This window comes from Triplophysa dalaica, chromosome 16 (genome assembly GCF_015846415.1).
Source record: "Triplophysa dalaica isolate WHDGS20190420 chromosome 16, ASM1584641v1, whole genome shotgun sequence".
In the NCBI taxonomy this organism is placed as follows: Eukaryota; Metazoa; Chordata; class Actinopteri; order Cypriniformes; family Nemacheilidae; genus Triplophysa; species Triplophysa dalaica.
The window spans coordinates 10994800-11021353 of NC_079557.1; the positions used below are offsets into that span (position 1 = coordinate 10994800).

The 26554-nt window shown below is 37.9% G+C and overlaps 3 protein-coding genes across 4 annotated transcripts in view; 2 read left to right on the forward strand and 1 right to left on the reverse strand.

The window, feature by feature from the left end:
- Positions 1-24: 24 nt before the first annotated feature.
- On the forward strand, positions 25-21497 carry gdpd2 (glycerophosphodiester phosphodiesterase domain containing 2). The gene is made up of 14 exons (XM_056769714.1): positions 25-238; positions 1477-1580; positions 1947-2040; positions 2137-2196; positions 3004-3102; positions 17124-17217; positions 17804-17943; positions 18557-18639; positions 18716-18875; positions 19154-19375; positions 19577-19725; positions 20264-20411; positions 20543-20625; positions 20731-21497. The coding sequence occupies exons 1-14, from the start codon at positions 152-154 to the stop codon at positions 20789-20791; spliced, it is 1584 nt and encodes a 527-aa protein (XP_056625692.1). The 5' UTR covers positions 25-151; the 3' UTR covers positions 20792-21497.
- On the reverse strand, positions 12605-14572 carry LOC130437989 (uncharacterized). Its single transcript, XM_056769715.1, has 2 exons — positions 13482-14572; positions 12605-13343 (listed from the first exon to the last, which is right to left on the reverse strand). Exons 1-2 carry the CDS (start codon positions 13809-13811, stop codon positions 12684-12686), a joined length of 990 nt encoding a protein of 329 aa, XP_056625693.1. The 5' UTR covers positions 13812-14572; the 3' UTR covers positions 12605-12683.
- Positions 21498-22203: 706 nt separating the features above from the next.
- Positions 22204-26554, forward strand: part of dlg3 (discs, large homolog 3 (Drosophila)) — a 77155-nt gene continuing 72804 nt past the window's right edge. Inside the window, exons 1-2 of one of the 2 annotated variants that reach the window (XM_056769700.1) lie at positions 22204-22475; positions 23321-23452. In XM_056769700.1, the coding sequence (XP_056625678.1) occupies positions 22460-22475; positions 23321-23452 (148 nt within the window). In that variant the 5' untranslated portion in view covers positions 22204-22459. Of the gene's footprint in view, positions 22476-23320; positions 23458-26554 lie in introns of those variants that run through there. The other variant, XM_056769706.1, reaches the window with a different exon arrangement.

A 26554-nucleotide genomic window follows, 5' to 3' on the forward strand; every position in this document is an offset into this window, starting at 1 on the left:
TTCTTGTATAACCCCGTCCCTGTATTATACTCTCTCTCCTCCCACTCAATTTCAGGTGTAAAGCAGTGACTCAACACCTGCACCTGTACAAATCGTCCTCAACACCTTCAGGACAAATCCGTACTTGAATCATTTGATAGTGAAGAAAACAATGTATTCGCACGGCAGTGTCCTCCGTACCTGTGTCAGAGGGATCTACAGTTGTCACTGGAGCACTTCTCGTGATACGCGACGAAAAGTGAGCTTCATTCACCTCTTGTATATACACACTGATATTTGACCCGCCACAGCACATCTTTTGTTTGTCCTACAACAACATGCCTCAAAGAAACGCAGTCCTTGGCTAATTTGTTTCATAAAAGTTGGAGAGAAAGTTTTATCTGTAAAAATGTCCCGAACCATAACCTTGAGTTTAATACTAAAATCTGATTGGTTGATAAGAATGATGGACCTGTTACAGTAGGATGTTGGCCCGTGAACCCTTATGCCACGTTTGCATCTTCCACATTATTAGTCAGCTAAATAAACAAATGTAATTGCTCATTTATAGCCTCTCTATGCATGCATTGCAGACGTCTTTGCTATCATTTTAAAACATTTTTGCTTTGTTCAGCATAGGGCGAAACATTTAAGTGCAAGAGAATCGTTTACCGTGACTAATAAATGTAGAACAGAATCACAGACGATGGTTGTTGTTGAATGTCTCCTTAATGGACAAAGCTTTTGCTTGTGGAGGCTGATGATGGTGACAGGCAGAAAAGTATGTTCATCAGAAGCATGAATATTCTTTTAATTCATGTCAGAAACAATTACGGCACTATTCATTATTCCTGAAAACCTTGTGTGGGATGGACTGGTAGTTATGATCAGTTGGTTAGGAGATTGGCTTTCGTTTGCATATCTGCATAAGTAAACGAAACAAAGCGTGAGGAGACATGGCATTGCTCCAGTACCTTGAGGCCGTCATATGTGACCTGACTTTAAAGAATCACACCCAAACAGGCTGAGTGTTGAAAGAAAGATGTTCTAAACTTCTTTGTTGTGTAGTGCTGAGTTCCAACTTGTTGAAAAAAACGGCGGCCTCACGGAAAGCCACAAAATGCCTTCTGTCTGAAATTCCCTTTACCATGTCCCTGCCATTTCCATCATCCACTGAGACGTAAACATTTTCCTCAAAACCACTTTAGTGTCAGTTGCTCAGTTAATGGGGCGAGGGAAGTTCACTTAGTATGGTGACTGAAAGACTGGTCCATATGTACACCTCCTGCACCGTTTGCTTGTTTGTTCTTAAATTATATTTTAACCTTAAACATTTATACATCATTTCAAACAATTTTCCAACAAAATTGCAGGAAATCTGCATGTGCTGATTGGGCTTGCTGATCGTTGACCGCGACAGACAATATCACACCATTTTTCACCACTAAAAAGAATTGTGAATTGTGAGTACTTAACCTGTTTTGTGTTTCTTTGTAGACGGCATGCTGCGGGTTCCTGTTTCTGTCTTTTGTGTCCATACTTGCACTGAGTTGGATTTATGTTTGCTTTATTGCTTTCAACGACCACAGTGATCTAAACTGGTGAGCACGCAGCCATGGGAAAAAGAGGCCACTCCAACATGTATTTTAGTGTTTCTAAATGTACTTTTTTTATTAGTGAAAAAATCGATTCACATATGAATCGCGATTCAGTCCTCTAGCGATTCTTATCGATTCGCAGATTTAAAAAAAATCGATTTTCTAGTTAATATAACAATTGTTGATGTTGTCACTTTTTTGGGATCACTTAAAATAGAATTAATTGAATAACCACAATATGTGAATAAAGTCAAAACTGAAGTGGCTTATAAATTGTTTTTTCACTATTTGGGCTATAATTTTAATGTATTTAAATTATAATAATTGAAATTATTACACTGACAAAACTGACTAAATTTCCCTTTGTAGGTTTATCTTCACAAAATTAAAAACATGGGTGAACTGGTATATGATAATGATGGTCACCTCTGCTGTGGTAGCCACATACTGCCTCCTCTTACTGGTAATACGAAAGAATTTCAACACACATTAGGATAGATCTGTTGGTAATGATTTTACGCAATGGTTTGTTTAAAAAACTAATTTTCGTTTATTACAGGTATTTGGATTAATACATTTTGCAATCAGAGAACCTTTGGTTTTACACTGCCTCCATAAGGTACATGGCAATCATTTTAAATTGACAGAATTCAGAATTCATGATGCATTTTTGTTAATACTGTGAGATTGACAAATAAAACTCTAGAAAAGTTTTACGTTTTTTATGAGCTAGAAGTAGCTAAAGTTAAGTAAATAATCTCTGTCCTTTCGAAACTTTGTACGTCCAAAATAACTTTCATGAAATGGAAAAACTTGTACTTTTTAAATGATTAAATACTTTGTTGTCAAAGTTGACAAGCAGTTATACCTTTAATTGGTTAGATATTTGCAAAACCCAGTGAAAAACATAAAGAGAGACTAATAATTATGACATAAAATAAAATTCCCAAATATGGAGGTAAAATTTTTCAATATGACATACGAAAACTGATAAAAACTGGATAAATTTTGATTATTTGTTATGATTTTAACCTCTTCAACTCCACCTCCCATGAACCCTTGGTGGATCCCATATTGCATCATCACATAAAAGTTGAAGAACTAAACGTACCAGTAATACACAATAAGGTCTGGATTCATCTTGCCACAACTCCCCTTGTGACAATCTAACAAATAGTTTTCAGTTTCAAATTTACTTCACAAAAAGCACAGATGAGTCATATATCAAGTAATTCTTTCACTATTATGAATATAACTGTATATCAAACCCTTAAGAGTAAATGTTGTCAAAATGATTGTCAAATTGTTATAATTTTTTGGGTTTTTTATTTAGAATGTTGAGTGGAAGAGGTTATGGGCAGCATTTGGGACATTCTTGGCAGGCATGGTACTGAATGCTGTTTCTGTGTCTCTATATTCTCACCAGGTGTTACTGTCTTTGGGTCTCCTCATAGTCACCCTGGGTACAGCTGGATTTAGTGTTAAATGGAAAGAGGAGTGGCATAGCGTTGAAATGTCATTTCAGGTAGGAAGTAGAAACACTTACACCTCAACATTGAACACACAAATCTCAACCATGTTAACAATCAAAAACCATCATTCATTAAAAAAAACTCAAAACACAACAGATAACTAACTGTAACGACAATAGTAAAGCATAAATTAAGACAGCAAGAACAAACAATAATCTTTGAACAAATAAGAAACATCTCGTCTCCTAATTTGACCAAAAAATTCTATGTTCAAGTTACTTATTTATCTTTGTAGGGAGAACATTTTGCAAGTTAAATTTTTTTCAGTGAGAAACTCAGCTTTTCATACAATGTTATTGTTGTACATACAGTGCATCCGTAAAGCATTCACAGCGCTTCACTTTTTCCACATTTTGTTATGTTACAGCCTTATTCCAAAATGGATTCAATTCATTATTTTTCTCAATTCTACAAACAATCCATGACAACGTGAACGTAGTTTGTGTGAAATTTTTTATTTATTAAAAATTAAACGAAAAACGAAAAAAGCATATGTACATAAGTATTCAGAGCCTCTCAATACTTTGTTGAAGGACCTTTGGCACCAATTACAGCCTCAAGGCTTTTTGAGTATGATGCTACAAGCTTGTCACACCTATTTTTGGGCAGTTTCTCACATTCTTCTTTGCATGTCCTCTCAAGCTCCATCAGATTGGATGGGGAGTGTCGGTGCACAGCCATTTTCAGATCTCTACACAGATTTTCAATCAGGTTCAAGTCAAGGACATTCAAAGAGTTGTCCTGTTGCCACTTGTGATAAGGTAGCCGAGGCAGTGGCAGTAAATAGGAAAGTAGGCAAGGACTCCAGCATTCTTCAAAGAGAAATGTCTTTACTTAGAGTTTCAATCAAGTTAGTACAAGGATCATGTCCCAACAAACAGAAGTTCACCAGAAACAAACCAAAAAGAAAACAAAAAGAACTCTCAACAAGTTGGCTACTAGTCCAACATACACCTTTTTCCCCCGTTCAGCCCAGCTCTTTGTTCTTTTATAGCTTTTAACTCCTCCTTCCATTTTCAAATTAGCCAATGGTAACCCCTCTTTAGTTACTTAACTAACATTCATAAAGCTAGAGAGGGTCCATAAGCTTTCAAACAACTTCTTTAATAACCTTTAGTGTTAACAATACATTATACAACCTTAAATTCATCAAAGATACATTCATCAATGAATTTTAGTCCCAATATTCTTAATGACCAACTCCGCCCCTCCAGGATGACAAGGTCGGTTTCCTGGTTGCAAACCCTCCTACTAGTTAACAACCAGCACCGGTAAGACAAAGAAACACAAAACATTAATACACACACATTATTTATCCAATCTAGAAACGGTCAACATGGAATGTGCACCTTTCATGTAACCGTTTCTCAGAAAGAATTACCAAAATAAAGATCTTTCAAAACAGTTTGGTTTGTTTACATTTACCTCTAACTTGCAAAGGCTCTACATCACATTTCTCCCTTTCACCTCCTCCGGATGATCTGAATTAGGCAAGCGGGATAAATAATCAGCTATTAAATTCTTTTTACCTGGACAGTGCTCAATCGTAAACCTATATGGCTGCAGAGTCAGACACCAGCGCAGTATTCTTGAATTGCTATTCTGCATAGTCTGCATCCACTTCAGGGCTCGATGATCCGTTCGTAGAGTGAACTCCCGTCCAAGTAAATAGTAGCGCAAAGAGTCCACTGCCCACTTAATGGCTAGGCCCTCCTTTTCAACAGTGGAGTACCGTTGTTCTCTTTCAAAGAGTTTTCTGCTCAAAAACAGCAATGGCTTTTCCTCCGAAGACTCTCCTTGAACTAGTACAGCTCCTAGTCCGACATCCGAGGCATCTACCTGTACAGTAAATTTCTTCGAGAAGTCAGGGCTCTTCAATACCGGTTCCTGGCACAACAAATCTTTCAGAGATGTAAAGGCATGTTCACATTCATTGGTCCAACAGAATTTAGAGGGACACTTCTTGGTACAGTTAGTTAGTGGAGTAGCTATAGTTGCAAAATGCGGAATAAATCGTCTATACCAACCGATTAGCCCCAAAAAGGACCTCACTTGCTTCTTGGTTTGAGGCCGTGCAATGCTTCGAATGGCCTTTAGCTTCTCCACCTGTGGTCGAATTTGTCCACATCCTAACAAGTACCCCAAGTACCTTACTTCCGTCTGAGCCCAAGAACATTTAGAGGTGTTAATTGTGAGTCCAGCCTCTTGAAGCTTATTCAGAACACCAGTAAGATGTTGCAGATGTTCTTGCCATGACCCACTGTATACCACCACATCGTCCAAATAAGCAGCTGCATACTGCTCACATCCTGCCAACACGCGATCCATCAATCTCTGGAACGTAGCTGGAGCTCCATGTAAACCAAAGGGCATAACTGTATACTGATATAACCCAATGGGAGATCGAAATGCAGTAAGGGTTTTGCAAGAAGGATCTAAGGGCACTTGCCAATATCCTTTGCATAGGTCCAGCGTCGTCATATACGTTGCTTTACCCAGTCTCTCAATCAATTCATCGATACGGGGCATTGGATAGGAGTCAAAACAAGACACGCTATTTAGCTTTCTAAAGTCAGTACAAAACCTAACTCCTCCATCTTTTTTCGGAACCAGTAATATAGGACTTGACCACTCACTATTGGACGGTTCAATGATCCCCATTTCCAACATGATCTTGATCTCATTCTTTAACTTTTCCACCATAGATTCTGGAACTCTGTAAGGTTTTTGTCGGACCGGAGTATTGTCTTTCAAGACGATGTTGTGCGTAAGAACCTCAGTCCGACCAGGTCTCTCCTGAAAAAGAGTAGAAAAAGACTGGACCATCTCCGTTAGTTGTGATCGACGAGGGATGTTCAAGTGTGAGAAATCTCCCAAAACCTCGTGGAACGTCCGAACTGGCTCCATATCGGTTTCCTCCTCTTCCTCCACTACTTCCCTCACCATCATCACTTGGTCTTTACGATCTGGAAGATCTTTGGGTTCACACTCTGTCAGTTTCTCCCTGAATTCCTTTAAGAGATTCACATGTAGCACTTGTCTTGGTTGCCTCCTTTCAGGGCACAAAATCTCATATGTTGATGGACTCAGTTTTCGTGTGACCACATACGGACCTTGCCACTTGGCTAACAATTTATTTGTACCTGATGGTAGCAGTACCAGAACTTTCTGTCCAGGTTTCAAGTTCCTCTCACGCGCATGCACATCATACCATCCCTTTTGTTTCTGTTGGGCTGCACGTAAATTCTCCTTGGCCAGAGTCCTGTAGTTCTCCAACTTGTCTCGCATCTGCAAGATGTAAGAAGCTATACTGCACTGGGCTGGTTTCTCTGCGGTCCACGACTCTTTGAGCACGTCCAGGGGACCACGCACTTGCCTGCCAAACAAAAGTTCAAAAGGAGAGAAATCGGTTGAGCATTGAGGAACCTCTCGATATGCAAAGAGAAGATAAGGAAGCCATTTATCCCAATCCCTCCCAGATTCATCAACAAACTTCTTAATCATGCTCTTTAATGTACCGTTAAAACGTTCTACCAGACCATCAGTTTGAGGATGGAATGGCGTCGTTCTAATCCCCTTGATACCCAATTGTTGATACATAAGTTTCGTTAGTTTGGCCATAAAGTTAGTCCCTTGATCTGTGATAATTTCAGAGGGAACACCAACTCTCGATATCAAATCAACCAAACATCTTACAATGTGTTTAACCTTCACTGAACGCAAAGGGTACACCTCTGGATACCTGGTAGCATAGTCACATATTACCAATGCAAATTGGTGACCCGTACTACTTCTCACTAACGGACCTATAACATCCATCCCTATGCGTTCAAATGGGGTCCCAATAATGGGCATGGGTTGTAAGTAACTTCGGTTTGCTTTTCGAACAGGTGCTACCATTTGACATTCATAACATGTTTTACAAAATTCTTGCACATCTTGGTACATTTTTGGCCAAAAAAACCTCTGACTTATCCGCTCATAAGTCTTCTGTTGACCTAAATGTCCTGACCAAGGTATGGTATGCCCCAGATGTAAAATCATCTGATGCAGTTCTTTCGGGACCACTAACCTAGGATTTTCGATATCATCGAGGTACAAAAGATCATCCGTTACAATGTACCTATCCCCACCAAATTTTGGTTCACCCACAGGTTTACCCTCTACCTCACACAGTTTCTGGAACAAGGGCTGTAAGGAAGGATCATTTTTCTGTAATTCCCTAAAGTTTTCAGGAATTTGCCAACGAGAATCAGTTAGTTCCAACCCAGGGTCAGAAGGTTTGCACAAATTCAGGACCCTATCTTTCCCCATATGTTTTTCTTGTCTTTTCTGTCTTTTACTTTTTTTATCCCTCCCCACAGTACCAAACAATTCAGCCTCTGCTGTAGGAAGAGGTTGTAACCCTTTAGTCTGGGAACGTGTGACTACGGCACACAATTTGGAAGTTGCCTCCACCAATTCAGTGAAACCAGGAAAATCTTCCCCTATCACCACGTCATGAGATAATTTCTCAACTACTCCCACTCGTAACAGGTATGCTTGTTCATCAATTACCATAGAAACAACTGCAGTTGGGTATGTCTGTTCATCCCCGTGTACACAGCCTAAACATACAGTATCACCATAGTTTAACATTTCAGAACTCAGCAATTCAGATTTAACCAGAGTTTGAGTACTACCTGTGTCAATCAGCGCCTGAGCGGACTGACCATTAACAATTACCCTGACACGATGACTATGTGTCTCTATACGTTTGGTTGGTACATCACAGTCTTCCTTCCTGGGAACATAGCACATTTTAGTCACCTTAGTTTTCTTAAACGGACAGAAGGAAGCCTTATGTCCTGGTTGTTGACAATAGAAACAAATCAGAGTGGTATTAGAATGTTTGTCCGACACCGTCACAGTGTTATCAACAGGTTCCTCATATCTACCCCTACCCACAGTACCTTTATTGATCCGTGGTAGATCTCGATGTGCTGCCATATATCTCTCTGCCAGCTTTGCAGCTTCTTCCCCAGTCTGAGGTTGATTCTCCTTTACCCAGACTCTCACATCTGGACGCAACACTCTCAAATACTGTTCCAGTATGATAGTCTCGCCTAGCTGTTGCTTATCTTTTACTTCCGGTCGCATCCATCTCTGATACAGCCCTTTAATGCGATTGTAGGTTTCCCTTACACTCTCTCCAGTTGGCACGATCAGACTCCTGAACCGCAGTCGATACGTCTCCTCAGTCACGTTGTACTTGGCCAACACTGCTGCCTTGATATCCTCATAAGAACCAGAACGCTGTTCGTCCATGCTAGCATAGGCCTCCAAAGCTTTACCCGTCAACAGAGTTACCACTCGTGCTGCCCATTCGTCACCTTGCCAGCCCCAGGTCCTAGCGATGCGTTCAAAGCGTACGAAGAAACTTTCCACATCTTCCCCTTCCACAAAATCAGGAATTCTTGGCTCATGATAGCGTCGGAATGATGCTACAGGTTGTGGTGATATAACCGGCACATGATCTTGAAGCTGATTCTGAGGAAGTTCTGGAAACAACATTGCTCCTTCTACAGACTGTCCTAGGCTTCTAGGCGTTGGTAAAGGATGATGGTGAGTAGGTTGTCTGACCTGTTCCTCAGACTCCCACTCCGTCTGAGGTTTTTGACAAATAGTAGCCTTTAGCCCCTTTAATTCATCAAACAATATCTTTTCATTTCTTTGTTGTTGTGTCATGAATTGTCTTATTTCTGAAAGGAAATCTTGACCTCCCGGAACTCTTTCCGCACTTTCTCGAGGTGTACCGAATTTACCAGTCTTTGGTCTCACTACCGGTTCTTGCATCTCCACCACTTGAAACAAGTCGGTCATGGCTCCCTCTGATGCCTCCACCTCCACATCCAGATCTCCTGCTTGCTTTTCCTCCTCCTCCTCTTCTCCTCTTCTACTGCCAATTACTCCTTGAAGACTCCAAATCCCACTTCTGACACCAATTGTGATAAGGTAGCCGAGGCAGTGGCAGTAAATAGTAAAGTAGGCAAGGACTCCAGCATTCTTCAAAGAGAAATGTCTTTACTTAGAGTTTCAATCAAGTTAGTACAAGGATCATGTCCCAACAAACAGAAGTTCACCAGAAACAAACCAAAAAGAAAACAAAAAGAACTCTCAACAAGTTGGCTACTAGTCCAACATACACCTTTTTCCCCCGTTCAGCCCAGCTCTTCGTTCTTTTATAGCTTTTAACTCCTCCTTCCATTTTCAAATTAGCCAATGGTAACCCCTCTTTAGTTACTTAACTAACATTCATAAAGCTAGAGAGGGTCCATAAGCTTTCAAACAACTTCTTTAATAACCTTTAGTGTTAACAATACATTATACAACCTTAAATTCATCAAAGATACATTCATCAATGAATTTTAGTCCCAATATTCTTAATGACCAACTCCGCCCCTCCAGGATGACAAGGTCGGTTTCCTGGTTGCAAACCCTCCTACTAGTTAACAACCAGCACCGGTAAGACAAAGAAACACAAAACATTAATACACACACATTATTTATCCAATCTAGAAACGGTCAACATGGAATGTGCACCTTTCATGTAACCGTTTCTCAGAAAGAATTACCAAAATAAAGATCTTTCAAAACAGTTTGGTTTGTTTACATTTACCTCTAACTTGCTAAGGCTCTACATCACACCACTCCTTTATCTTGGCTGTGTGCTTAGGGTCATTGTCCTGTTGGAAGATGAACCTTCGCGGGGTCCAGAGCAGGTTTTCATCGAGGACATCTCTGTACATTGTTGCATTCATCTTTCCCACGATCCTGACTAGTCTCCCAGTTCTTGTCTCTGAGAAAACATCCCTACAGCATGATGCTACCACCCCCATGCTTCACTGTAGGGATGGATTTGGCCAGGTGATGAGCGTTGCCTGGTTTCCTCCAGACAAAGAGTTCAATCTCTGTTTCACCAGACCGTAGAATTTAGTTTCTCATGGTCTGAGAGTCCTTCAGGTGCCTTTTGGCAAACTCGCTCAGTTTGGCTGGGCGGCCAGCTCTAGGAAGAGTGGTTCCAAAGTTCTTCCATTTACGGATGATGGAGGCCACTGTGCTCATTAGGACCTTCAATGCCGCAGAAATTTTTCTGTACCCTTCCCCAGATCTGTGCCCCGATACAATCCTGTCACGGCGGTCTGAAGACAGTTCCTTGGACTTCATGGCTTGGTTTGTGCTCTGACATGCACTTACTTTCTTTTGTTTAATAGGGGTTGGCAAACCAGCTTTTGGTTCATATCCGCCACCTACTGGGATGGAGTGTGAAGACTAAGGAGGAGGAAGTAGAAAATACTACAATACTTAATAATCTTTACAACCTTAAATTCTTTGTAAAAACGTGACTCTCTCAGAAACCTTAATAAAATAGGGTATATTTTAGATTCATTCTGTGCAACCTGAAATAATTCTTTAATTGTTAGTTTGACTTTCAATTCTTTGAGTTCTTCGACAAATTGAGCTCTCTCTCACTACTATATGCCTCACAATATATTAACACATGCTCCACTGTTTCTGTCAACCCACAGTGCTCACACCCGCTTGTCTCACTTTTCCCTATCATGTGCAAATGTTGGTTTAGTCTTGTGTGCCCAATATGTAGCCTAGATATAATAGAGTCATCTCTTCTGGTTCCATATTTACTCCTTTCACTCCCTACCTTGCCTTGGGTGTCTTCCCTTTAACTCTTTATTACATTTCAATTGCCATATTCTTAAAACAGCTTTATTCATTATACACTTCGCTTCAGCTTTGCTTAACGGTATCTTGATATCAACTTCATTCTTCTTCAATCTCTCCCATGCCAATTTATCCACCGACTCATTCCCTTCAGCTCCTACGTGACCTGGTACCCATATAAATGTAATATGTGACCATAAAACCAGTCTCATGGGTAAATTTTTCCATATTGAGATTTTTACATAATCTGAAAGCTGAAAAATAAAGCTTTCTACCGATGTATGGGTTGTTACAATAAGACAATAAATGGATGAGACACAACCTTTTAAAACTCTGGAATCTGAGAGTGCGAAAAAATCTACATTTGTTTGTCAGAGGCACTATAGTATGGAGGACCAGGAGAGTCATTTGTAAGTAATAAAGCATTTAATTGTTTAATAACTAATTCTTCAATAAAAATAGGCATTAATCCATTTATTTTTAATTTCATTTTTTAATTAAAATATAAATAGGCGAATTGACAAAGTAATTTATTATATATTGTTTTAATGGGCAATAAAAAGCGTGATTGTAAAAATAATTAATAAATGAAATATTAATCTATCAATAAATACTTCAATTTAAAATGGGACTTTAATTATATGTCTTAAAAAGCATTATATGTCAAAAGAGTGAATGGAGAACAATAAGGATATTCTGTGTAAAACAGGGGAAGGTAACAGATTTTTTTAGCCTGTTACCGTGCATCGTGAAATATGGTGACCTGCTGACTACAAGGTTACTCTGTACATTATAATCATATCATTTATAATGTTATGTTCTTATGTACATTTTATAGCCTATTATGCATGTATGTATGTATGTATAACACAAAGCTCATTTATGTTCATGTTTCTTAAATGGACAACGTTAAGAATTGTCGTGAAATGCAGAGGGGAAATGGAAATGCAAATTCTAAAAGAAATGGTCTTTTAAATGACAGATTAAAACTTTTATTTCTAGTTTAATTTGTAAATCCAATTATTTATTCCTCATTTTAAATCGCATTTTGAAATAGATTTTGAAATTCCACTATTTATAAAGGAATTCATTAATGCGCTTTAAAATGGTGTATTTATTTTGTGTTTTATGTTGATTTTTAAAAGTCCCATTTTAAATTGAAGTATTTATTGATAGATTAATATTTCATTTATTAATTATTTTTACAATCACGCTTTTTATTGCCCATTAAAACAATATATAATAAATTACTTTGTCAATTCGCCTATTTATATTTTAATTAAAAAATGAAATTAAAAATAAATGGATTAATGCCTATTTTTATTGAAGAATTAGTTATTACAGTTTTTCTCAATTGTTTACACACATTTTCTGAAAGCATGCCTCATATTCTCAGAACTCTACACACAAATCCAAAAAAACACACACAATGGGCAAAACCCCTCAGTTCTCCAGCAAAATGAAACTTTACATTCAAAACAATCTTATTTCTTCTCAAAATGGGATTTTGTTTTCAAATGACACACACAAACCATCATTTGTATAGACATTAATAAGAACCAGCTGAACACTGATGTGCTCAATGTAAAACACTATGATGAATGTAAAATACTTAATTGAATTAGGCCTTTTTTGGTTCAGTGTTACACTTACTACACAGAGTACAAACATGAGTGTGTTGTAAAATATTTGATAATATTGTTTTTTACTGTAAATTTTATTTTATTTTTCTCGCAAAAACAATGTACACAGTGTACATCCCATTCCCAACCAACACAAAGTTGCACATACACTACATACAAAACAACAGAAGAATTTACTGTATACAGTTACAGTAAAAAACAAACAAAAAAAACTATGCTGCATCCTCTCTTCTGTTGCGGTCTGGCCACAGCACCTCATCCACATCACAAGCAATGTTTTCCCTGGCCAAGCAGCGGGGGAAATATCGCCTAGCATGGCGATTCCAGCCATGGAAAGCATCAGCTGCTATATCTCCACATGCGTCCTCCATTGCTTGGAGAAGAGGTATACGCGTTTGTGGATTTCGGTCATACACTTTCCATCTCCAGGCAGAAAAAAATTCCTCAATAGGATTGAGGAATGGAGAATATGGAGGGAGATAAGCAACTAAAAAGCGTGGGTGGGCAGTGAACCAGTTACGAACCAGAGCAGCCCTGTGGAAACTTACGTTGTCCCAAATAACAACGTACCTGAGCTGCTCTGGGCCATCTACCTGATCTGGTGGAATGAGTGTGTTGTGTAGGGTGTCAAGGAATGTGATCAGATGGGCGGTGTTGTAGGGGCCAAGGGTAGCATGGTGATGGATGACGCCGTGGTGGGTAATCGCTGCACACATTGTGATGTTCCCTCCGCGCTGGCCAGGGACTTCAACAATGGCACGCTGGCCGATGATATTCCTTCCCCTCTTTCGTCTTTTTGTGAGGTTGAACCCAACCTCATCAATGAAGATGAACTGGTGCTCCACTGCAGCCACCTCTAGCTCAAGGACTCTCTGAAACACACATGACAATTTCAGAAATAGACACGGAGTGGTCAATATTGTGAAGCACAATCATTATGATTACAATATTGAAATATGTATAATTTACTGTATACAGTGTTGAGAGTATGCATCAATTGTGGGACTCACTTGCACATAGTTATATCGCAATTCTTTGACTCTCTCTGAATTGCGTTCAAATGGCACTCTGTAGACCTGCTTCATCCTGAGATGATTTCTGCGCAAGGCACGGTCAAGTGTTGATAAGCTTACCCTATCAATATTTTGAAACATGTCATTGTTTTCTATTATTTTTCTTTGTATTTGCCGTAATGTTATGGCGTTGTTTTCTAGGACCATGTTTATGATTTCAGTTTCCTGTTCAGGAGACAGAACACGTTCCCGACCACCTTGTGTTGGTAATCTTTCAGTTCTGCCAAACAAATAGTAAAATACTGTAAATACAATGTAGGTATACATTTCCTAAATACTTAAAACATAATTTGCAGAATTTTTACAGTCCTACAGAACAGTACTCATTGAGTACTGTATTGATTTGCAGTACTGCAATTTTCTAGTGAGAGTAGATTTCTTACCTATTCTCATTTCGGAAAGTCCGGATGATGGATGCTACAGTGAACCTGCTCAAATGTGGCTGTACTCTTTGCCCAGCCTCCCTCATTGTTAGACCATGGTTGACCACATGATCAACCAAAGTGGCTCGGATCTCATCAGAGATTACAGTCCTTGGCCTTCCTCGTCCTCCTCGTCCTCCCCGTCCTCGTCCTCCCCGTCCTCCTCCTCTAACTCTCACTCCTCTGGCTCTGCCTCTGTTTCCAATGTTGGCATCCATTGCTCCAAAACAGAAGAGCTCACCTGTTGCCTTTTTATGCTAAAGCTCTGATTGCTAATTGTAAAACTGTGTGACGGGTGTTTGCCCTTGTGATGAGTCAGTGTGCATATTTGAATGGCAGTGTGTTCCTTGTGAAAACAAGATATTTTCTGCATGAAAATTGTGCCAAAAGCAGAGAATTGTGTGTAGTGTTTTGAAAAAAGTGTTTTATAGAACTGCAATTTGAGTGTAAAGCAGGAACTGTGCTTGTAGTTTAGCAGAATTGGTTCAGGGGGTTGGTGAATGAGTTACATGTTGTGGTCATTGTGTCTGAAGTACCAGAATTTGTGTGTAAACAATTGAGAAAAACTGTAAACAATTAAATGCTTTATTACTTTACACATGACTCTCCTGGTCCTCCATACTATAGCAGGCAATCTACTCTAAAAATCTAAAGTTTTTATATATTTAGGATAGGAAATTTACAAAATATCTCTATCTCTATATCTTTACTTAATATCCTAATGATTTTGGTCATAAAAGAAAAATCAATAATTTTGACCCATACAATGTATTTTTGGCTTTTACCTAAAATGTTACCGTGCTACTTAAGACTGGTTTTGTGATGCAGGGTCACATATATATGTATCTAGCGGATTAATTCTGTGTAGGATCTGTAACATGTCATATAGGATGTCTTGTCTAGCGTCTGATTTACCACTTTTTAAACTGCACAATACTGATAAAGATTCAAAGCATATGACTACATTTTGGATATTTGATTCTTCCACCCACCAAATTGCCATTAATATTGGCACTAGTTCCGTTGTAAATACTGAAACATCATTGGAGAGCCTTTTAACAATGTTATGACCCATATGAGGTATATATATATAGCTGGTGCTGTATTTCCTGCTTCTGGATTTTTGGAGCCGTAAGAATTTATCTGGACACTATCATTATACTTCTGGTTCAAATAATTGTTCACTGCTACTTCCAAAGCTAAACACCTGTTTTTATCATTCTTTATGCGTTTCAATTGGAAATCCACCCAAAGCATTCTGTATAACCAAGGGGGTATTAATGACGGGACTACCGTATTTCTCATGACAATACCATCTATACTTATATCCTTTGCATCTTTATCCCCATTCCACCCAAAACTATTAAAACGAGTATACTCATGCTCCCAACATTCTCTTAACACTTCCTTAACTGGATGAAAATCTATGTGTCCAATTAAAGAGCACCAGTTTACCCTTTTCAGTTTGGTTCTGCGGATTTCTAAAGGCATTTCTGCCATTTCAACCTGCAAGGCTGAAATCGGAGACGTTATATATGCTCCACCTGCTATTCTCAGTGCCCGAGATTGTGCTCCATTCACTTTCTTTAGTAGGTATGACGCTGCTGAGCTGTACACTATGCCACCATAGTCTATAATTGGCCTTATCATTGCACAGTATATTCTCTTCAGAGAGTAACAAGTTGCACTACTCCTGCAAGACACCGGAGAACGTTAACTCCTTTTTTACATTTCTCTACTATTTTCTTGATGTGAGCTGCAAACGTTAGTCTTGAATCCAACCAGACCCCTAAAAACCTAATTTCTGAGACCTGCGCTAATACCTTTTCATATAGTTTGAGTTCAATACCTGGTCATTTCTTTTTCTTTAAAAAACACAATATTTTTGTTTTCTCTACAGACCTCCTAAAGCTCCAGTTGTTAGCCCACTTCTTTGATTTCCTTCTGCATACAGCTTACCACATGGGCCATTTCTTCCTCTTTTCCACAGAGCACCGTCATCTGCATACAGAGATTTACCAATACCGTGTCCAACTTTTGAAAATATATCATTAATCATGATATTAAATAATACTGGGCTACACACACTACATTGTGGTGTTCCATTATCAATAGTATAAGTCCTGGAATAGCTTGTCCCAACCCTCACTTGAGTAGTTCTATTGAGTAAAAAATCCATTATCCTATTATACATTTTCCCCCTAATGCCCATCCTATCTAACTTAATTCGAAGCCCCTCTCTCGATAGCATGTCTTAAGCCTTCTCCATATCACAGAACACTTCAATAAGCACCTCTTTATTCACTATTACCTTTCTGATATCTGATTGTAAACATGAGTCCATAGTATTTCGTCCTTTTCTGAAACCGCTTTGAGGGGAAAGAATGCTCTCCTTTTCTATTGTATAATTTAACCTGGCCACCACCATTCTTTCCATTAATTTACACAAGTTTGCCGGTCACTAGTGGCTGGAGAAAGCTTTTTACCGGGTTTAACGATAGGAATGATCACTCCATGCTTCCATGAATAAGGAAGTTTACCTAGTTCCCATACCTTATCGACAACCTGTACAATAACACCCAGGGACACATATGGAAAGTGTTTTATCATTTCATAACAGTTGTCGTCTTTCCCTTGGGATGTTTGGCTAACCCCTGCAGTGCCTGTTTCAACTCATAAATGGTGAAATCTTCATCCAGTACGTCACCGCCAGGCATTCTTTGGATCAGTATATTAGGATTCTCACTCATACTTTGGTCTGACATGCACTGTTCACTGTGGGGCCTTATATACAGGTGTGTGCCTTTCCAAATCATGTCCAATCAACTGAATTTACCGCACGTGGACTCCAATCAAGTTGTAGAAACATCACAAGGAAGATCACTGGGAGCTCAATTTTGAGTGTCATGGCAAAGAGTGTGAATTCTTATGTACATGTGCTTTTTACTTTTTTATTTTTAATACATTTGCAAAGATTTCAAACAAACTTCTTTCACATTGTCATTATGGGGTATTTTTTGTAAAATTCTGAGGAAAATAATGAATTTAATCCATTTTGGAATAAGGCTGTAGCATAACAAAATGTGGAAAAAGTGAAGCGATGTGACTATTTTCCGGATGTATCTTTTCTAATACTCTCTTTCTTTGGTTATAACAGGCCACTGCTCCTTTCCTGCAGCTGGGCGCCGTGGTGGCTTTGACTCTGATCAGCTGGCTTGTCTTTCAAAGTTATCACAGAGCCAAAGCGGCTGGTCAGTATTGCCCTGTGACCCTGGACAACAAAACCAGTCTTATGGGTCAATTTTCGAAATTGAGATTTACATAATATGAAAGATGAATAAGCTTTCTATTGATGTATGAGTTGCTGGAATATGACGATATCTGGCTGAGATACAAACGTTTAAAACTCTGGAATCTGAGAGTACAAAAAAAATAAATATTGAGAAAATTGCCTAAGAAGTTGTTAACCAGAGGCACTGTGGCAGGCCATCCACTCACAAAAATAAAGTTTTTATATATTTAAGGTAGGCAATGTACAAAATATCTTCATGGAACATGATCTTTACTTAATATCCTAATGATTTTTGGCATAAAAGAAAATTTTATATTTTTGACCCAAAAATGTTCCCGTGCTACTTAAGATTTGTTTTTTTGATATAGGGTCACATATGTCAAGACAAAAATATGAACCACTAACCAAAAAATATTAATGAAAGCAATTATAAATTATATTAATAAAATTGCTTAAGTTAAAAGCAGTGTTGGATATATATTTTAGGGATTTCTATTGTCCGTTGTGCCGTTTCTATTGTAAATCTTGTTTTTTTTGTCTATTAGCTTGTAAGTTCTTTATAATGATGTCCTTCCTGATCGTGTCGGCTGCTGTGTTTCTGTGTCCTCTTGTGATCTGCTCTCCATGCATTACCAATAATCTTCCCCCAAAGCCTGCCCTTGTCGGACACCGTGGTGCTCCTATGGTATGCTAAATTGCCTTTAGTTTATTAATATCCTCCCCTTTGTTAAAACATGAAGCATGTTCTCTAATCAAACGCTGTTTGCTCAGTCAGTTTGTTGTTGAAGGGCAAGATGAATGTGACATGCCCCAGGCTTATTTAAGACTTAATTATTTGCTGTAGTTTCTCAATCCATTTTGGAATGATGCCATCTTTACGGCAGATGTAAGGTATTAACTTGGAGTGCCGTGATTCATCATCATGTTGGTTTTCTCATGAATCTAGGAACATTTGTAAGCATAAGTAGTTTACATTGTTTTAACTACGAAAATCATTACAAATATTTTCAAAGAATGTGTAGTCGCCATTTAGAAATGCAAACTGAGTGGCTACCTATCTTCAGTTAGCATGATTCGAGTCAAACACATGAGGATTAATTCCACAGACAGGGAAAGTGGAGGAGTGATCTGTAGCTTAGTAGGTTGTACAAATTCCCTCATCTTGTTTAAATAACAAACAAAAACCGTAAAATAGATCAAAGAAAAGACAATTTTGGTAATACAATTTGAGTATCAAGTAATTTTTTAATAGTGGCATAGCATTATTTATGTACTTGAATGTTATTGTATATGTTCAGCTGGCTCCAGAGAACACTCTGATGTCTTTCATGAGGAGTTTAGAGTGTGATGTGGAGGCATTCGAGACCGATGTACAGCTCAGGTACAGTTTCTCCTAAAATCCAATAGACTTTTGTTCTGTTGCAGTTTTAGAACTGTCGAATTTGTTTTTATTTCAGTGAAGACAAGCAGCCTTTTCTTATGCATGACCATGGGTCAAACTTCCTGCTAAGAACGACGGATGTAAAAAATACATTTATTGATCGAGGAAACAGCACACACACTAGCTTCTCATGGAAAGAGTTACAGATGTTAAACGCAGGTGAATGGTTTTTAAAGGTGAGATTCATTAACATTATTTTTCAAATGTCCTGATATCCTTTTAACTAGATCAAGCAGCAGATGTTGTTTATATCTCTTGGGGAAAAGAAAAAATGTGCAACTGCTGCATGATAAGAGATTTCCAGGAAACTTAACCGAGTTTGCAATTAACTTTCAGTCGTCCCGTTTGAGCAAAATCAGATCAATTCATTTACATGCACATTTGCGTTTGACATGTTGTGATATCAACAGGACATTTTGGAATAAAATGAAATCTTTTGATTTATCAAATCCAGACGGATCCATTCTGGACGGTGTCAAGACTCACAGAAGAAGAGAAGAATCAGAGTAAAGAGCAGAAAGTGCCATCTCTTAATGAACTTTTAGATCTGGCCAAAGAGAATAACATCTCCCTCATATTTGATCTGAAAAATGAGAACAACTTTTCAGAATTTAATGACAGCGACTCCTACTACACAGTTGAAACCATCAAAGAATCAGGCATCTCCCCTGCAAAGGTCATTTTGTGTAAATGTATTTATTTGATTGTATTTCTTTTCATGAATATTGCCAAATGACATTAGAAATACCTTTATAAAGGCCCCAAGCGGCATTAGAATTTAAGCTGTTTTAAATGGTTTGCCAAATTTGTATGTTACTCATTCATGGTTTCATAGTATCATTAAATGACATTGGTAACTTTTTGTGATTCATTTTAGATATGGTGGCTTCCTGCACAACACAGGCAAAAAGTGAGCAACATTGAACCAGGCTTCAAACAAGTGTATAATATTATGTCGGACATGGAGGAGGAAGGGGGAAACTTTCTGAATGTGAAATATAGTTCACTGAGTGCTCATGAAATAAGGTGAGCGCTGGAGGATTAGTGGAGCTCATCTTACATGCAGAGACATGATGCTTGAGTCATTAACGTTGGTATGATCTCACACGCTTGAGCCAGTCATGATTCTCATGCCAGGTTATTTTCTAACACAGACAACAGAAATGCGCATAAAATAACAAGCTGATTTGTAAAAAACAGACGATCTCAGAAAAAGACCAAACAATTATTTCATAGAAGCAATGCTTGCGTTTCAAGGCGAGACCAATGACTGCTTTCATAGAGAATGACTAGGATTTATTTGCCATTTGTCATTTTAACGGACAGTAAAGATGAAGAAATAGTCAAATAAAACAAGAAAAGCTTGACTGATGAATAGCATTGTTAAAGGGCCACGCCACTCCTGTCTATTGCTTAGAGAGTGGCTTGTTTAAACCTGTCCAAAAACATCAGGTAATATAGAGCCCAAGGCATGTTAACAGATGAAAAATAATAGCTTTTCTAGTTGTATGTTTGTTTTTGTTCTCAACGTACATTTGTGTGTGTTTGTTTTTACACTACACAGTAAGCTGCGAGAAAGAAATGTATCGGTGAATGTGTGGGTTGTGAATGAACGTTGGCTCTTTTCATTACTGTGGTGCTCCGGGGTCACTTCAGTAACCACCAATGCCTGCCACATCTTCAAAGACATGAAAAATCCTGACTGGCATCTGGTAGGTCCCAACCTACTTTTTGGCTATCACTGTCTGTTCTGCCATGCTTTGCCAATGACACGGGCTTATCTGTATATGTAACACCACTTGTATCCTTTGTGTCTATGCATGTGTGTGCTTAAAAATTGAAGATGCCAGATTTGTACATGGGGATATGGATTTCGACTGATGTGATGTCTCTGCTGTTGATGTTCGGGCTTTTTCTTTGGCAAGGGTAAGAACCCTTGAAATGTCTAAAGAGTAGCTTGTTGCTCAGTTTTAATGTACTATTTAATATGCATCAAATATGTGAGACATTTTTCTCTTTGTTTGTCAACAGGAAAAGAGTGCGTGCTAGCCAAAACAGAAGTGAGAGAAATATCCCTCTGCTTGCATTCTGAATGATGTCAAGAAAGACATCATGTCCTTGTTTCACCGTTAAAAGAATCCTTTATGCTCACCCTTTGTATATTATTTAAATTACGGTATGGTAAATGTGACAAAAAACGGCATTAAAAGACCACACATTATGTTCATTGTATAAGTGTTGATAAAATGTAATGAGAAGTATTTGAGATCAGTTAATCTGTAGGGGAACAATTTGAGCGATGCTGCCATCTTTTGACAATGTCATGTAATTTCCTTCATACAGTATCACGTGATCGTGTGTGTTTTAAATATTTTTTTACTTGTAAGCTTATGTTGTTCAACATTTTAAACTGTTTGTATAGATGTGCTGTAGAATATATATATATTGTGCTTTTGGTAATTACAGGGATTCAAGACGGATTCAGAAATTATAACTCTATAACATTGTAAAATACAAATGTGTGAAAGTAAACTTAATTGTTTACCCATAAAGGTATTTTATAGTGAATACAGAAGTGTATTTTATAGAATTGTTGTATAAAATCTCGACTGTAATAACTGTAATATTGTTTTGCATTTAAAAATGTGTTGCAGAACTTTAATACTTTGATGAAATGTAAATATCTGTAATCCTTACCTGAGCTGTTACATGTCATCATGCTTATTGCACTGGAGGGTTTCAAACCGGGACAAGCGGCTCCAGAAACATTTTTGAATAAAAGATAAAGAAGTGTTAAAGCTGTTTCACGTCTAAACCGATGCAACATGCATATGTTCATAATAGTTTCTTCTCCCTTTTTCCCCCTCAAAGTGAAAGTTACTACATTACAAACAAATATTAGAATTGAAAATGTCTCTTCAGGGCTAAACACATCCAACAATGCCAGCTATTTATGTTTGGAACCAATAGGCAATTGGTTGTCTTGATAATATCACATTTAATATTTATCTAAGTTTAAATGTTTCTTTACACATACATGGATATGTCTTTAGAGAAGACATGTCTCACTAAAGGTTCATTTTACTTTGATGTCATTCCTTGGCATACTTTACACCAGAGACCGACTAATCGCAAGTTCACTGTTTCTCCGATAGGTGGCAGGCGACCCTTCAAAATATTCATTTTCTTTTGTATCCCCTATTTCTGGCAAACAGGTTGTTATCCAAAGCCCCTCCAAATTAATATTCGTACGTTTATTGATATTATTAATACACGAGATGTTTAATATCTCTTATATTTTGGATTCCTACGTTAATAAAACATACAATCACCCTTCGGCAAATTAAGGAGTTTTTTTTCAAAATGTCGCACTCAATAACACACTTTGTTTTTATACATTTATTTGGGTTTTATTTCTTATATTAGTAACAATGATGAAAGTGATAGTGTTACTACAGACCGCCCTTCAGTTTCACAAGCTTTCCCTCTAAACTTCCTCACGCACGAGCCAGCGGCAGATAACGGGAATAACGGCGCTTCACACACTCAATACTTCCACTACACGCATCTCCTGCCAACTGGAGCAACTTCTGTCAGTGGACCTTCCCAAACAACACATTCGCAAATGTATAAAACTTAAATGTTAGGTCGAAGAAAACTTGATGGATTTTAAAGCCTTATTTTGTTGAAGTAGACAAAACGCGTCAAGTTTATATTGGATTCCAGCACCGGTTTTCCCAACTGCCACATTCTACACACCATGGTCCATAAATATGGTAAGTCGCGTCAAATCTGAATCACGTTTTGTCGTATTTATCTAGTTAACGTCGATATTTATGACCACTTTCATCACTTCCAGTAAATTTGAGCCTTTTCTCGGTAACGATATGTGGATTGTCAAATAGGTTAATTTAGGAAACTCCCTTGGGAAACAGAAAGTGTAAAACTAAAGTTCATGTAACTGCGTTATTCTTTACAGAAGCTCGTGAAAGACCCTATTTAAGACATCACGAAATGATGTTTATGTGGTAACTTCCTGTAACCTCCTCCTTTAACCCTGCACATGAAGCCAAATACATACTTGACGTTTTAAATAAATATTGTACTTATTAATACAGTAGATATGCTTAAAAGGACAGTTCTTCCGAAATGTTAATTATTTTGTGCTTCACAGAAGTCACAGTCATAGGTTCGAAATGACATACTGTGAGTGTTAATAAATGGAAAATAACTGTAATGTAATAACTGTACTATTATTGGACTTACTTGAACTTTAAAGGAACTGAAAGGTGTTAATTAACTTGCTAATAAATGACTTTCATTATTTGTTATCTGATGCAAATGCATTTGTCCACGAACAATGTGTCTGCCGTCAGAACAGTGTGTGCTTTTCATTTCTTTTTATCTGCATGTCAAAATTTTGGTTACACACATGGGCTCTTATAAATATAGGCAAATAGACCTCTTCAGTGTTTAACTAGTGCACGAGAACGCTCTTCAGAAATACACAAACTGTCTGAAGACTCCAAGTGTTCACTGTGTCCCAAATAGAATGACACGACAAGCATTGAAACAAATTGTAATAAGTTAACGCATGATTTTTCCATGTCCTTTATTTCAGATACTGAAAGAGCAGTTGGAGTACTGAAGCAGTACCAAGCGGGTCTGACCAGCCCAGAGGAGCAGTCTCTGAAGATCAGTGTGGAAAAGGTCTCTGCCATCTTTGGGAGCCACCTTTTTCAGGCTCTGCTGGGTGAGGTTTGTTTCTGTGTAAACTGTTATGGCTCTCAAATCAAACAACGATTCACCGTCATATTATTATCACATATTTAAGGGCTTCAGCTCATTCTGTCCTGTCCTGTTACGTTACTGTTACGTTTTGTTCAACTTTATATGCACTACTGGTGTTTTTGTCTTTGCAGTAAAGGCTCTTGTACCCTACCAATGGGTTATTTTGTTTTGGTAAATAGAAAATATGTACTTTTGAACCCAGAGGAAAGGTAAACAGGCACATATTTACACATGACATTAGCAGAGTTTTGATTTATTGGATTAATACACACGAAAGGGTTCTTACAGTTTACAACAAAGCGTTGTCTGTGTTGACCCATACCTTTTATTTAATGAAATCATATTAAACGGGTCTTCACTGTTGTAATGGCTCAGTCATGTTTGATCTTTTCCAGGGTTCTGAGAGCTTAATTTATAAATGACAAAACGCTTCCTTTCAGCTTTTCACCATGAGTCAGACTTCTACAACCCCGGTTGACTCTGTAGATATCAGTTGAATCACTTCTCAGCTACTTCTTTAAAAAAAACATTTATTTTGCTTCTAATGATGATCTCATGACTCATGACCCAACCAAAATAAGACCAAACTGAAGAAAATAGATTTATTATGTCCCAAATAATAGCATGCTGAATTGCGTATTCTCAAAATACTGGAATGGTATACTGTTTCAGGTGAAAATTCGAAGTGTGAATCCATGGACACTAAACGGCTGATATTACCCATAATTAAGCATGGGAGGGCGGAGTTAAGTGACGCTGAACTGCATAAATACAATTTATTTAAAGATGGTTCGCTAAATTGATAAATTATAGTATACAATAAACAGCAAACATAACATACGAAATAGTGAATGAATAAATTCTGAAATACGAGGAAGAGCTGTATTTTGATGTTATGGATCACAGAGTCGTCTAGGCAACAACGGCCACTTCCGTTTCCCGCTAGTATGTCCCAGTCAGTGTTGGGTAAGTTACTCTGAAAAAGTAATTAATTACTAGTTACTCATTACATATTCAATAGTGTAATTAGATTACTGTCCAAATTACTCTGTCCAAAAAGTATTTAGTTACTCATTACTAATTACTTTCTATATCCTACATCGACCTTGATTAGTTAAGTGATTCAAGGATAGACATGAAACGGCTTATTTAATTCATTCAAATAAATAATATTATTAACTGACCAAAGTATTACAAATGTGAGCACAGATTTTAAAGTAAGACTTTGAATTTTGATGTCAATTACACTATTGCACACGCATATATTTCATAAAGTATTTAGTTTAAGTACATCAAAAGTAACTGTAATTAAATTACAGAAAACATATGAGTAATCCCATACTTAATTAAAATTAAAATACAGTAACTAATAACTTAGTAACTAGTTACACCCAACACTGGTCCCAGTCCATGCATACAGTTTTGCTACGCACTAAAATCTATATAATTTTCCATAACAAAAGCAGTACATACTTTAAGGACATAGTATAAGTAGGCGAATTGTGACGCAGCAAGAGATTCCCCAAACATATAGCTGATAATTTTGCAGTGTCTTTAACCAACAGTTCACTCATAAATTAATATGTTGTCAATGTCTATTAACTCTCATGTCATTTGAAAATATAATAAATCTTGTCGTGTGGATGGCAATATAGTGTTATGTATACATGTTTGGATGCGCTAATCTATGATCAGCAACAGTAGGTCACACTGTCATGCTTGTCTTTTTCCTCCGCACTAAAAAAACCCTTCTTAATTTATTTTTTGTGTTTTTTTCTGCAAAGGAAACAAATTAGTCCAATTATGAAATGGTTGAGTGGTTATTTTTATTACCAGGCCCGGGCTGTAATGAGGCCTGCTGCTGCCGTGATGTTCACGGGTACTACCACAGGGGCTGTGACCTAGCCATGGGGTTGTGTTGCCATGGGACTGTAGTGAGGAGAGAGACAGGTTTCCCCTGATTTTAACCTCTGGGGTTTCTCAAGAGCTCTATGGCGCAGACTTATCACATATGATCTTGTGTATGAGAAAAGCATTAAAAAATCACACAAATGGATTTTGGGATTTTGGATAATCCTCTTGAATCATACATAAACTAAACTTTTGGTCAAAAAGTATAGTCTCTAAAAGCAAAAAAAGAATAATTTTTCCAAACCTGTATGGACTCTATCTTTCTCAGAACACAAAAGAAGATATTTTGAAGAATGTTGTTATCCAGACGACACAAGGCATCCATTGACTTCCATTGTATGGGTCGAAACCACTGAGACATTTCTCAAAATAACTTATTTTCCCTTCCACCGAAGAAAGAACCATACACGGGTTTAAATGACATGACATGTTATTTGCGTGAACTATCCCCTTAAGGCCTTTTATGTGATACGTATGCCTCTAAACTGTGACTAGTCTCAGCCTTAATTCTTAAAAGTTCACGGCATAAACTTGAAATCATTGTTGTTGCTGTTAACTTTTGACACGTTCGTGAATGTACACTGGTCTGTTACTGCAGGGACATTCCACGCCTCTAAACATGACGCGACACAAAATAAAATGTGATTGGTTGCCTTACCTGTCAATCATGTGGCCTCTTGGGCGGGCCTTGGTCAAAGAAAGCGGCTAAAGCTTCGCTAGACTATACTGTGAGAGAAAGTGTCAGTAACTTGAATGTGTTTATTCATTTTACTGTGAGCTTTGTGAGTCAATGCTAAAGTGTAATAAATATAATTTTATAAAAGAAAAATGTCTCCTGTCTCCTGGCATTTAGATATATGTGCTTTACTACGCCCCTAATAAAACTGTCCAACCTACAGCAGACCTAACAGATGTTGTAAATGCCCTTCATTTATCTCAGTTTGAATCAGACCCGCAGCTTGAAACTGGCATAGCGCAGTAAGCGGATAAGAATTCCTCACATTCCAGAAAGAGGTCAGATCATCAGCAAGAATGTGGGCTAATGTGTAGGTAGATTGATAAACAAATAGTTCAAGGCCGCAGTGAAATATCTGCTCTCAGGCCAGATTAGGGTAACGTTTTGTGGAGGTCGACCCTTTCCGTCTCTCAGGTA